This window comes from Oncorhynchus kisutch, linkage group LG22 (genome assembly GCF_002021735.2).
Source record: "Oncorhynchus kisutch isolate 150728-3 linkage group LG22, Okis_V2, whole genome shotgun sequence".
NCBI classification, from domain to species: domain Eukaryota; kingdom Metazoa; phylum Chordata; class Actinopteri; order Salmoniformes; family Salmonidae; genus Oncorhynchus; species Oncorhynchus kisutch.
The window spans coordinates 48,608,024-48,621,472 of record NC_034195.2 but is presented as its reverse complement, the minus strand read 5'-3'; the positions used below and the strand labels follow the sequence as shown (position 1 = coordinate 48,621,472).

Below are 13,449 nucleotides of genomic sequence, written 5' to 3'. Positions count from 1 at the left end.
TTAAAAAACAACGTTATTTGCTGTTTCTTCATTTGTTTGCAAAATTGTAATAATTTGTATTTTTTTGCTTTGAGTCATTTGGCTGAAAATGTGCTTTTCATATTTGTTTATTTATATCATTGCCTTGGATTTTCTGTTTTTCATTGCAACCTTTGTTGGTGAGAAAAGTTTGTGTCTAGCAACACAGCACATGATTATTTTCCACCTCATGTTATGCTTTCATGAGGAATTCAGAACAGGTATGATTTTGCTTGAATTCCCCTGTTGCGTGATGGAACCAATTAATCGATCATGTCTCTCTTTTTTTTTTTGACTTAGGGCAAAGTAAATTCTGCTACAGAAATGAATCTGCTGCAGTGGACAGAAATGTTAATGACTATCAGATGTAGTACTCTTTGAGTAAATATTTAAGTATTTATACAATATTATCATATGTAACTAAAATTGTAGACTGATGGGATAGATCAATGGATCAGGCCTTAGGCTATCCTACTTTCCACATGAATCCTACTTTCCACATGAATCCTACTTTCCATATTAATAAGGAAATTACAACGCTCCATCTTAAAAAAAAGAAGGCCATGCACTAAACTCCTTGTTTACATTCTCATGTCATCATAACACCTGCATGTCCTTTTCTCCTAGTGACACTGAGGACCATAAGCCGTTAAAAGGGAGCCGCACACCTTCTAACGGGACGGTGCACAGGGACAGCAGTGACGAAAGTTTAGTTGACTATGGAGGTGGAGATGGACAGTTCAACGAGGATGGGTCTTTTATTGGGCAGTACAGCGGAAAGAGCTCCATCAGGGAAACTGCTGAGGCCCACTCCCCGGTTAACACAACCATTGTGAACTCCTTTGTGTAGCCAGTCAACTGGTCAGCCAGGCCACTAGGTGGCGCTACAGTATATGCAACTTTTTTTGTGTAGCCAGGCCACTAGGCAGCGTTGCAGATTCTTATATATTCTTTGCGTAGCTAATTAGACGTTTATCCTCCCAGCCAATAGGAGACACTGCGGTGACTGTTCCATCCCCCCATATCACAGGGCAATCACATCATTGTGTGGCTTATCATCATCATCATCATCATTACATGCCCCACCCATCTGCACCCAGAACCACCAATGAGAACCACCCTGCTGTCACAGACACATAAGATACACATTGGAGATACTAGATACTCCTGGAGGACTACGATTCTTATACAGTGCATGGAAATCCTGAAATGATGTACATACATATATTAACATATTGAGATTAACACTAATTAGTATATTACACGGAAGACATTGTCTATCTTGGACTACTATGCGGTTCACATTTGTATCATTTACCATATTGTTTTTACAGTCAACGCGTTATCTTGATATTATTGTGTATGTTAGAGGTGCTTTTTGTCTCTCAGGGCCACCATAAAGAGGCATTAATGTCTTTGTGGACCTAGTGGTGAAATGAGTTACTAAATGTATGGCTATTATTCTATGTATTTTTGCAAGACGGGCAGTTTGTACATTTTATACAGTTGTTGTTGCAGAAAGGTTGAATTAACAGTCACAAAGGTAAAGGTTGAATTTACAGTAACAAAGGTAGAGGTTGAATTTACAGTAGCAAAGGTAAAGGTTGAATTTACAGTAGCAAAGTTAAAGGTTGAATTGAAGGTAACAAAGGTAAAGGTTGAATTTACAATAGCAAAGGTAAAGGTTGAATTTACAATAGCAAAGGTAAAGGTTGAATTTACAATAGCAAAGGTAAAGGTTGAATTTACAGTAACAAAGGTAAAGGTTGAATTTACAATAGCAAAGGTAAAGGTTGAATTTACAGTAACAAAGGTAAAGGTTGAATTTACAGTAACAAAGGTAAAGGTTGAATTTACAGTAGCAAAGGTAAAGGTTGAATTTACAGTAACAAAGGTAAAGGTTGAATTTACAATAGCAAAGGTAAAGGTTGAATTTACAATAGCAAAGGTAAAGGTTGAATTTACAGTAACAAAAGTAAAGGTTGAATTTACAGTGCAGGATTTTGTACAGTATGTATATGCAGACAGAGAGCTCCTAAATGTATTATTCTTCTGCTGCGAATGCAAATGCTGATGCTATACACGCCCTCATGACGTCATCCTCATGACCTTTGACCTGCATGTGGCCTCATTTCCTGTGGTTGCAACTCACATGATCTCACCTGATGGTGACCTTATGCCTCTTCTTGTCAGATGGTGACCTTATGGCTCTTCTTGTCAGATGGTGACCTTATGGCTCTTCTTGTGGTGCGTGTGTCCGTGTGCACGTGTGTGTGTGCTGTTGTTGAGGGGATATTAGTCATGCTAGGAAAGAGGTGCTCACTCGTATGAAGTACATTTGAGGTGACAAGGGTACGCAAGCTATTTTCTTTTCTTAACTTGCATCAAGTTTTACATTGTTGTTGTTTTTTTTTTTACAGAAATGTCGATTATTTGTTGAATTTGTAAATATATAATTTTGAATGTACAGAGAAACACAGCTAGAAGAGCTTAATTAAAAGGATGGTTCACCTAAATTACAAAATTTGATGACAACCTGAAAGGAAGAACTGCATGAAATAGTTTGAGAGAGCTGTGTTCAATATAGGCTACTATATATATATATATATATATATTTTTTTTTTTTTTCTTAGCTGTGAACATTGTACTTTATTGTAACTAACAGGACAAAATGTTGCCCATGAGTTCAAATTGGAGTTCTTTTTAATTTGTCAGCAATTTAGTTGTGTATTTCTGAAATGTCACTTCTCTGTATTAAATGAAACCATACAGTACTCAGTAAACATTGAGATTTAATGTACTTTGGAGTGTTAGATAAGTACTATAATGTACTATAACATTGTGGTTTTCTGCTTCGTGTGGGTTATTCAGCACAAAGTTGCAAAACGGTTGTATTCTTATTCAAAAACAGTTGCAAGGTTTTTTTTACTAACAATTTATGTCTCTTTTCATTTATATTTAAGTTTCTCCACTTAGTGCAAGAATGAAGTGGAAATATAATGAATGAATAAAATATAATGATCTGCTTTGATGTCAGTTCTATGTTTCACTGTAAAGCTTCATTCTGACTGTTCTTATGCCCTGCAAACACACGGAGCATTGAGCATTCTCTGATAGGACCACGGTAATGTATCTGATGAAGGCAATTATACAGCAAGAGCTACAAAATGGTCCCCTAAATATTACATCATACTGTATTAACCCAATGAGTCCCATTTTGGATGTTGAGTTACAGACTTCTTGGTTGTAGCGTTGTATTCGTCTTCTGTATCAACAGATACCAATCATTAGTCTGTGTGATTAACGGGAGATGAGCTAGAATGGTGTTTGAGACGAGGGCAGATCCCGAAGGGGCCCAGGGATGGGTATTTTATACAAAACGTCTGTAGAGTCGAATGGTTTGAGCTACAAAAAGCGATCTATGAAAAACAGACTTTTTATCTATGATACTCACAGACCACACTACAGTCATTAGAAGGTACGAGGTTCTTCAACAGAACAACATAGTAAATCCCAGGTCATAGTGTCTATAATACTGTAAGGGGTTCTTCAACAGAACAACATAGTAAATCCCAGGACATAGTGTCTATAATACTGTAAGGGGTTCTTCAACAGAACAACATAGTAAATCCCAGGACATAGTGTCTATAATACTGTAAGGGGTTCTTCAACAGAACAACATAGGAAATCCCAGGACATAGTGTCTATAATACTGTAAGGGGTTCTTCAACAGAACAACATAGGAAATCCCAGGACATAGTGTCTATAATACTGTAAGGGGTTCTTCAACAGAACAACATAGGAAATCCCAGGACATAGTGTCTATAATACTGTAAGGGGTTCTTCAACAGAACAACATAGGAAATCCCAGGACATAGTGTCTATAATACTGTAAGGGGTTCTTCAACAGAACAACATAGGAAATCCCAGGACATAGTGTCTATAATACTGTAATAAGCTCACATAGTTACTGTCACAAACCACCCACAGTTGTCGCTGACTAGTTGGATCATCATTTCCCACTGAGCAAACCATTTCTGTACTTACGGCTTCATATCAATTCATTTTGATCAGGTTCTCTTTGGTGGACCTTATTTTTTTATTGACATTTGTCAAAACTCATGAATGCAACTGTTTATGTCAAATTGTTTTGGGTTCAAATTGTTTTGTGTTCTAAATGTTTTGTGTTCTAAATGTTTTGTGTTCCAATTGTTTTGTGTTCCAATTGTTTTGTGTTCCAATTGTTTTGTGTTCCAATTGTTTTGTGTTCCAATTGTTTTGTGTTCCAATTGTTTTGTGTTCTACTTGTTTTGTGTTCTACTTGTTTTGTGTTCTACTTGTTTTGTGTTCCAATTGTTTTGTGTTCCAATTGTTTTGTGTTCCAATTGTTTTGTGTTCTAATTGTTTTGTGTTCTTGTAACGGCCTTCGTTTGTAGAAAGAGAGTCGGACCGAAATGCAGCGTGGTGGTTACTCATGTTCTTTAATGAAGAAAAAGTGACGATACATGAAATAACTTAATAAATTGTTTTGTATTTATTAAGTTATTTCATGTATCGTCACTTTTTCTTCATTAAAGAACATGAGTAACCACCACGCTGCATTTCGGTCCGACTCTCGGAACGTGAAACCTAATACAGCCTATCTGGTGAAACTACACAGAGACAGGAACAGTCACCCACCAAAGACAAAGCGAACTCAGGCTACCTAAATACGGTTCCCAATCAGAGGCAACGAGAAGCACCTGACTCTGATCAAGAACCGCCTCAGGCAGCCAAGCCTAACTAGACACACCCCTAAACCTAGCAATCCCAAATCCTATAAAACCCCAATACGAAACACAACACGTAAACCCATGTCACACCCTGGCCTGACCAAAATATATAACGAAAACACAAAACACTAAGACCAAGGCGTGACAGAACCCCCCCCCCCCCCCCCCCCCAAGGTGCGGACTCCCGGACGCACCTCAAAACCATAGGGAGGGTCCGGGTGGGCGTCTGTCATTGGTGGCGGCTCCGGCTCGGGACGTGGACCCCACTTCATTAATGTCCTAGTTCCTCCCCTTCGCGTCCTGGGATAATCCACCCTCGCCGCCGACCATGGCCTAATAGTCCTCACCCAGAACCCCACAGAACTAAGGAGCAGCTCGTGACTGAGGGGCATCTCGGGACTGAGGGACAGCTCGGGACTGAGGGGCAGCTCGGGACTGAGGGGCAGCTCGGGACTGAGGCAGCTCGGGACTGAGGGGCAGCTCGGGACTGAGGGGCAGCTCGGGACTGAGGGGCAGCTCGGAACTGAGGGGCAGCCCGGAACTGAGGGGCAGCCCGGAACTGAGGGGAAGCCCAGTACTGAGAGGAAGCCCAGTACTGAGAGGAAGCCCAGTACTGAGATGAAGCTCAGGTAGGTAGTAGGCTCCGGTAGATCCTGGCTGGCTGGCGGATCTGGAAGATTCAGGTTGACTAGCAGATCTAGCTGCTCTATGCAGACTGACAGCTCTGACTGCTCCATGCAGGCTGACAGCTCCTTGCAGACTGGCAGCTCTTTGCAGACTGACAGCTCTGACTGCTCCATGCAGGCTGACAGCTCCTTGCAGACTGACAGCTCCTTGCAGACTGACAGCTCCCTGCAGACTGGCAGCTCCTTGCAGACTGACAGCTCTGACTGCTCCATGCAGGCTGACAGCTCCTTGCAGACTGGCAGCTCCTTGCAGACTGGCAGCTCCTTGCAGACTGGCGGCTCCTTGCAGACTGGCAGCTCCTTGCAGACTGGCAGCTCCTTGCAGACTGGCAGCTCCTTGCAGACTGGCAGCTCCTTGCAGACTGACAGCTCTGGCTGTTTCATGCAGACTGACAGCTCCTTACAGACTGGCAGCTCCTTGCAGACTGGCAGCTCCTTGCAGACTGACAGCTCCTTGCAGACTGACAGCTCCTTGCAGACTGACAGCTCCTTGCAGACTGACAGCTCCCTGCAGACTGACAGCCCCTTGCAGACTGGCAGCTCTTTGCAGACTGACAGCTCTGGCTGCTTCATGCAGGCTGACAGCTCCTTGCAGACTGACAGCCCCTTGCAGACTGGCAGCTCTTTGCAGACTGACAGCTCTGGCTGCTTCATGCAGACTGACAGCTCTGGCTGCTCCATGCAGGCTGACAGCACCTTGCAGACTGGCAGCTCCTTGCAGACTGACAGCTCTGGCTGCTCCATGCAGGCTGACAGCACCCTGCAGACTGGCAGCTCCTTGCAGACTGACAGCTCCTTGCAGACTGACAGCTCCTTGCAGACTGACAGCTCCCTGCAGACTGGCAGCTCCTTGCAGACTGACAGCTCTGACAGCTCCATGCAGGCTGACAGCTCCTTGCAGACTGACAGCTCCTTGCAGACTGACAGCTCCTTCCAGACTGGCAGCTCCCTGCAGACTGACAGCTCCCTGCAGACTGACAGCTCCCTGCAGACTGACATCTCTGGCTGCTTCATGCAGACTGACATCTCTAACTGCTCCATGCAGGCTGACAGCACCCTGCAGACTGGCAGCTCAGGCTGCTTCAAACAGGCAGGAGGCTCCGGCAGCGCTGTAGAGAAGGAAGGCTCTGATAGCGCTGAACAGGCGGGAGACTCCGACAGCGCAGGAGAGGAGGAAAACGCTGGCTGCGCTGAACAGGCGGGAGACTCCGACAGCGCAGGAGGGAAGGAAGGCTCTGGCTGTGCTGAACAGGCGGGAGACTCCGACAGAGCAGGAGAGGCGAGGCGCACTGTAGTCCTGATGCGTGGTGCGGGCACTGGTGATACTGGAGCGAGGACACGCCGGACCGTGCAGGCGCACTGGGGCTCTTGAGCACCGAGCCTGCCCAAGCTTACCTGGCTCGATGCCCACTCTAGCCCGGCCAATACGAAGGGCTGGTATGAACCGTACCGGGCTATGCACCCGCACTGGAGACACCGTGCGCTCACTAGCATAACACGGTGCCTGCCCGGTCTCTTTAGCCCCCCGGTAAGCACAGGGAGTTTGCGCAGGTCTCCTACCTGGCATAGCCATACTCCCTGTAAGCCCCCCCCCCCAATAAATTTTTGGGGCCGACTCTCAGGCTTCCATCCGCGTCGCCGTGCTGCCTCCTCATACCAGCGCCTCTCTGCTTTAGCCGCCTCTAGTTCTTCCTTGGGACGGCGATATTCTCCAGGCTGAGCCCAGGGTCCTTTTCCGTCCAGTTCCTCCTCCCATGTCCAATACTCCAAGTGATGCAGCCTCTCCCACTGCAACTGCTCTTCACGATTAGCAGGGAGAGTTGGCTCAGGTCTGACACCCGACTCAGCCACTCTCCCTCTGAGCCCCCCCCCAATACATTTTTGGGGGTGCTTTTCGGGTTTCCTTGCCAACCGTGTTCCCTCGTATCGTCGACTCTTATCTTTGGCTGCCTCTGCTCTCCTCAGTGCTTCCACCTGTTCCCATGGGAGGCGATCTCTTCCAGCCAGTATCTCCTCCCAAGTGTAACAACCTTTGCCATCCAATACGTCTTCCCATGTCCATTCCTCCTTTCGCTTTCCTGCGGTCGCTGCCTGTTTCCACGCCGCTCGGTCCGTATGTGGTGGGTGATTCTGTAACAGCGTTCTTCGTTTGTAGAAAGAGAGTCGGACCGAAATGCAGCGTGGTGGTTACTCATGTTCTTTAATGAAGAAAAAGTGACGATACATGAAATAACTTAATAAATACAAAACAACCAAACGGAACGTGAAACCTAATACAGCCTATCTGGTGAAACTACACAGAAACAGGAACAGTCACCCACCAAAGACAAAGCGAACTCAGGCTACCTAAATACGGTTCCCAATCAGAGGCAACGAGAAGCACCTGACTCTGATCAAGAACCGCCTCAGGCAGCCAAGCCTAACTAGACACACCCCTAAACCTAGCAATCCCAAATCCTATAAAACCCCAATACGAAACACAACACGTAAACCCATGTCACACCCTGGCCTGACCAAAATATATAACGAAAACACAAAACACTAAGACCAAGGCGTGACAGTTCTACTTGTTTTGTGTTCTACTTGTTTTGTGTTCTACTTGTTTTGTGTTCTACTTGTTTTGTGTTCTACTTGTAGCCATGGTTGGCCTCAAAATACCATGTTAAACCACTTAATTGTGAGTCTAAATATAAGGGATGGACATGGAGATAAATGAAAGTCAGATAAATGGAAAGACTATTTTTGCTGGTGTCTCATGATTGATTTAATCATGATAATGTCTCATAGCAGCAGTGTGGTTTGCTCCACTACAGACCAAGTCATTGGCAATGGGAATAGAGGACAATGTTTTCACACCTTCACAGAGCTGGGGGGTAAGGTGTGTGTAAGTGTGTTTTGGTTGAGAGGCTATATTTTGTCATGAAAAGAATGCTAAACACATTGGGGTGCTTAAACCTGGGATATTTTTAGCGATGAAAGACTTCCCGGGGGAACTTGGGTGAAATGAAAACACACGTCAGTTTTACAAGCCCCCTCAGGGCCCAGAACCAGACTCTCCCTCACAGGAAACGGTAGGAGGAGGAGTCCCTCCTAAAACACACCAATAACATGCTGTGAGCCAGGCTGCTGAGTTTATGAAGTCTGTCTGAGTCACAGACAGAGCGGGAGATAGAGAGTCACACACATACACAGAGAGAGAGATAGAGAGTCACAGACAGAGAGAGAAAGCGAGAGAGAGAGTGAGAGAAATACACAGACAGAGTGAGATAGAGAGTCACACATACACACAGAGAGAGGTAGAGAGTCACAGACAGAGAGAGAGATAGATTGAGAGTCACAGACAGAGAGATAGAGAGTCACAAACAGAGAGAGAGAGAGTCACAGACAGAGAGATAGAGAGTCACAGACAGAGAGATAGAGAGTCACAGACAGAGAGAGAGAGAGAGTCACAGACAGAGAGAGAGAGACAGACAGAGAGATAGAGAGTCACAGACAGAGAGAGATAGAGAGTCACAGACAGAGAGATAGAGATTCACAGACAGAGAGATAGAGAGTCACAGACAGAGAGAGAGAGAAAGTCCTGATGAAACATGATAGTTCAGCTGTCTGTTGGCGATCCCTTGTTGACACTTCCGTCCCCATTATGGGCATGTATATGGATGTAATTGGGAGGGAACACACACACCGTCTGGTATATGCAGTCACACAAACACACTCACGCAAGTACACACACAACACAGCACTATACACTGAAGTGTGGACGTCTGGTGGACGTCTGGTGCGTGGCTCTTGGACCACTTCTCTGTTTGGCAGGGATACTTTACCTTCTGTTCACTTAGGTGGATGGGGCTTCTCTTTCCGCTGGGAAATTTATTGAGCATAATTATTTCACAGGTATTTATAGCAGTACATAGACCAGCAACTCAAACATTCCTGAATGTACAGAGAACCAAATGAAAGGTCCAAAATAAGAAGGCTTTAAAATATGAATTTAAAAAACAAGCTCTATAATGTCTCATCAATCTGCTGTCCTTTCACAGGTACCAAGCTAGATGTTATTTGTCATTTGTAGACTGTCATGTGATCTCCCAACATTACAGATTAGTTTTCTAGCCTTTACTGCCACCTAGTGATTAACAGGCAATCATACTAATGAGAAGAAACATCACAGTCTCATTATATTCACACTGTAAATGTACAAGCATGCCAAGTAGAGTGGTATACATTCTAAACTAGTATACTATTACCAAAATGGATAAAAATATACATTTATCAGACAATATTTTCATAACTATTTGTACTTACTTTGGATCCCCTGTAGTTCTTGCCAAGACAGCAGCTACTCTTCCTGTGGTCCAGCAACATTACTCAGAGGACATTCAGCCAACTTGACACAACTGTGGGAAGCATTGAAGTAAACATGGAGCAGCATCCCTGTGGAACGCTATCGACGACTTGTAAAGTCCATGCTTCGAAGAATTGAGGCTCTTCTCAATATTAGGAAGGTGTCCCTGATGTTGTGTACAATTAAAAACCAGACATTACATTTCACAAACACATTGAGTGTGGGCCCTCAGCCCACATACTGCATCTACAACACGACATCTATCTGTATGTGTGTGTATTGTGCGTATGTTATATTGTGTGTGTATATGTGTGTCTGTGTTTGTGTCTCTTCACAGACCCTGCTGTTCTATAAGGGGTATTTATTTGTTTTTTAACATCTGATTCTACTGCTTGAGTGAGTTACTTGATGTGGAATAGAGTTCCATGTAGTCATGGCTCTATGTAGTACAGTGGAATAGAGTTCCATGTAGTCATGGCTCTATGTAGTACTGTGGAATAGAGTTCCATGTAGTCATGGCTCTATGTAGTACTGTGGAATAGAGTTCCATGTAGTCATGGCTCTATGTAGTACTGTGGAATAGAGTTCCATGTAGTCATGGCTCTATGTAGTACTGTGGAATAGAGTTCCATGTAGTCATGGCTCTATGTAGTACTGTGGAATAGAGTTCCATGTAGTCATGGCTCTATGTAGTACTGTGGAATAGAGTTCCATGTAGTCATGGCTCTATGTAGTACTGTGGAATAGAGTTCCATGTAGTCATGGCTCTATGTAGTACTGTGGAATAGAGTTCCATGTAGTCATGGCTCTATGTAGTACTGTGGAATAGAGTTCCATGTAGTCATGGCTCTATGTAGTACTGTGGAATAGAGTTCCATGTATTCATGGCTCTATGTAGTACTGTGGAATAGAGTTCCATGTAGTCATGGCTCTATGTAGTACTGTGGAATAGAGTTCCATGTAGTCATGGCTCTATGTAGTACTGTGGAATAGAGTTCCATGTAGTCATGGCTCTATGTAGTACTGTGGAATAGAGTTCCATGTAGTCATGGCTCTATGTAGTACTGTGGAATAGAGTTCCATGTAGTCATGGCTCTATGTAGTACTGTGGAATAGAGTTCCATGTAGTCATGGCTCTATGTAGTACTGTGGAATAGAGTTCCATGTAGTCATGGCTCTATGTAGTACTGTACACCTCCCCATAGTCTGTTCAGGACTTGGGGCCTGTGAAGAGACCTCTGGTGTCATGTCTTGTGGGGTAAGCATGGGTGTCTGAGCTGTGTGCCAGTAGTTTAGACAGACAGCTCGGTGCATTCAACACGTCAAGACTTACAAAAACAAGTAGTGATGAAGTCAATCCCTCCTCCCCTTTGAGCCATATTATTAATGTTAGTTATCTGTGTACATCCAAGGGCCAGCCGTGCTGCCCTGTTCTGGGTTAGTTGTAATATTCCTAAGTTCCTCTTTGTGGCACCTGACCACACGACTGAACAGTAGTCAAAGTGCGACACAACTAGGACCTGTAGGACCTGCCTTGTTTATAGTGCTGTTAAGAAAGCAGGGCATTGCTTTATTATAGACAGACTTCTCCCCATGTTATCTACTACTGCATCAATATGTTTTGACCATAACAGTTTACAATCCAGGGTTACTCCAAGAAGTTTAGTCATCTCAACTTTCTTATTCATTACAATATTTACTTTAGGTTTAGGTTTTAGTCAATGATTTGTCCCAAATACAGTGATTTTAGTTTTTGAAATGAAACTGTTCTGGGCCAACTGTCATTTTCCTAACAATACTACCAGTAAATAAACTATTGGGAGCATCAAAATCATTCATTTTCATGGCAACAGGATCATATTATCTTTGTGTTTATTTGTGCTAATAACCACCGAAACAGCAGCTGCCCTCTTCAACCCTACAACCCCACCCCCATTCCTTCCCTCTATTTTCCTTCATCTCTTTCCCAAGCCTCTAATATCGACTGTTAACCCCAACCCTCCCGTCCCACCTCTCACCATTCCCCTCTCCATCTCTTCCATATCCTTCTACCCCACCCTATCTTCACTCTCTTCCCCACCCCCTCAACACCTTCCTACCCCATCTCCTCTCTCCTCCCCCTATCCTCCCAATCCTCTGAGGACTGATCAGAGCCTGTGTGTCGACAGTATGTCTGCCACTACACCTATTAGCCATTCATTCCCTGCTGTTGCCGCCTCCTCCCTGTCTGTCCAGCTGGTTTACATGGTTTCTGATCAAATGAGAACCTGTGATATATGTTCCATGACAGGCTGTGCATCCCCTGTTTTTAACAGGAAGAAAAAGAAGAAGACACGGGAACTTTCCACATGATTCTCTCTCTCTCTCTCTCTCTCTCTCTCTCTCTCTCTCTCTCTCTCTCTGTCTCTCTCTCTCTCTCTCTCTCTCTCTCTCTCTCCTTCTGTAGTGTGATTGAGAGGAGCGTCTGTTCCTGACATGAAGAGTCTGGTCCTTTGTGTCCATATGTAAATGTGCCCTTTTCCACCACAGGTTTGAGAGATGGAGATGATAATTGTTTATGATTGCTCTGTGACATTTCCATATGGCTGATGAGTGGTGACCCAAGACACTCACATCTGTCCAGACCCAACCGTCTGAACCTTCAGAGTATACAGGGCATTCGGAAAATATTCAGACCCTTCGGCTTTTTCCACATTTTGTTACGTTCCAGCCTTATTCTAAAATTGCTTAAATAGTTTTTTACACACAATACCCCATAATGACAAAGCAAAAACAGGTTTTTAGACATTTTTGCTACTGAAATACCTTATTTACATAAGTATTCAGACACTTTGCTATGAGACTCGAAGTTGAGCTCAGGAGCATCCTGTTTCCATTGATCATCCTTGAAATGTTTCTACAACTTGGTTAGAGTCCACCTGTGGTAAATTCAATTGATTGGACATGATTTGGAAAGGCACACACCTGTCTATATAAGGTCCCACAGTTTGACAGTGCACATCAGAGCGAAAACCAAACCATGAGGTTGAAGGAATTGTCCATAGAGTTCCGAGACAGGATTGTGTTGTGTTGAGGCACAGATCTGGGGAAGGGTACCAAAAATGTCTGCAGCATTGAAGGTCCCCAAGAACACAGTGGCCTCCATCATCCAAACTGAGCAATCGGAAGAGATGGGCCTTGGTCATCTCTAAGAAGATCTGCAGAGAAGAATGGGAGAAACTCCCCAAATACAGCTGTGCTAAGCTTGTAGCGTCATACCCAAGAAGACTATTGTCACGTATACTCCCTCTCCGGCCTCTAGGTCATCAGGCTGCTGATTACCCCGCACACCTGTCACCATCGTCTCGCGCTCCTGCGCCTCATGACACTCACCTGGACTCCATCACCTCCTTGATTATCTTCCTTATATCTGTCACTCCCCTTGGTTCTTTCCTCAGGTGTTATTGACTCTATTTTCGGTGCGTTGTTTTCGGTGCGTTGTTTGTGTTAAGTGTTTATTGTTTCATTTCTTTATTAAAACACTCACTCCCTGAACTTGCTTCCCGACTCTCAGCGCACTCTTTACAACTAGAGGCTGTAATCGTTGCAAAAGGTGCTTCAACAAGTACTGAGTAAAGGGTCTGAATAC

General features: G+C 44.2%; 1 protein-coding gene across 1 annotated transcript in view; it reads left to right on the top strand.

Moving 5' to 3' along the window:
• Positions 1-3,049, top strand: part of LOC109867041 (neuronal cell adhesion molecule) — a 30,644-nt gene extending 27,595 nt beyond the window's left edge. Inside the window, exon 20 of the mRNA XM_031802107.1 lies at positions 646-3,049. Within this exon, the coding sequence (XP_031657967.1) occupies positions 646-868 (223 nt within the window). The 3' untranslated portion in view covers positions 869-3,049. The remainder of the gene's footprint in view (positions 1-645) is intronic.
• The last annotated feature ends 10,400 nt before the right edge of the window (positions 3,050-13,449 follow it).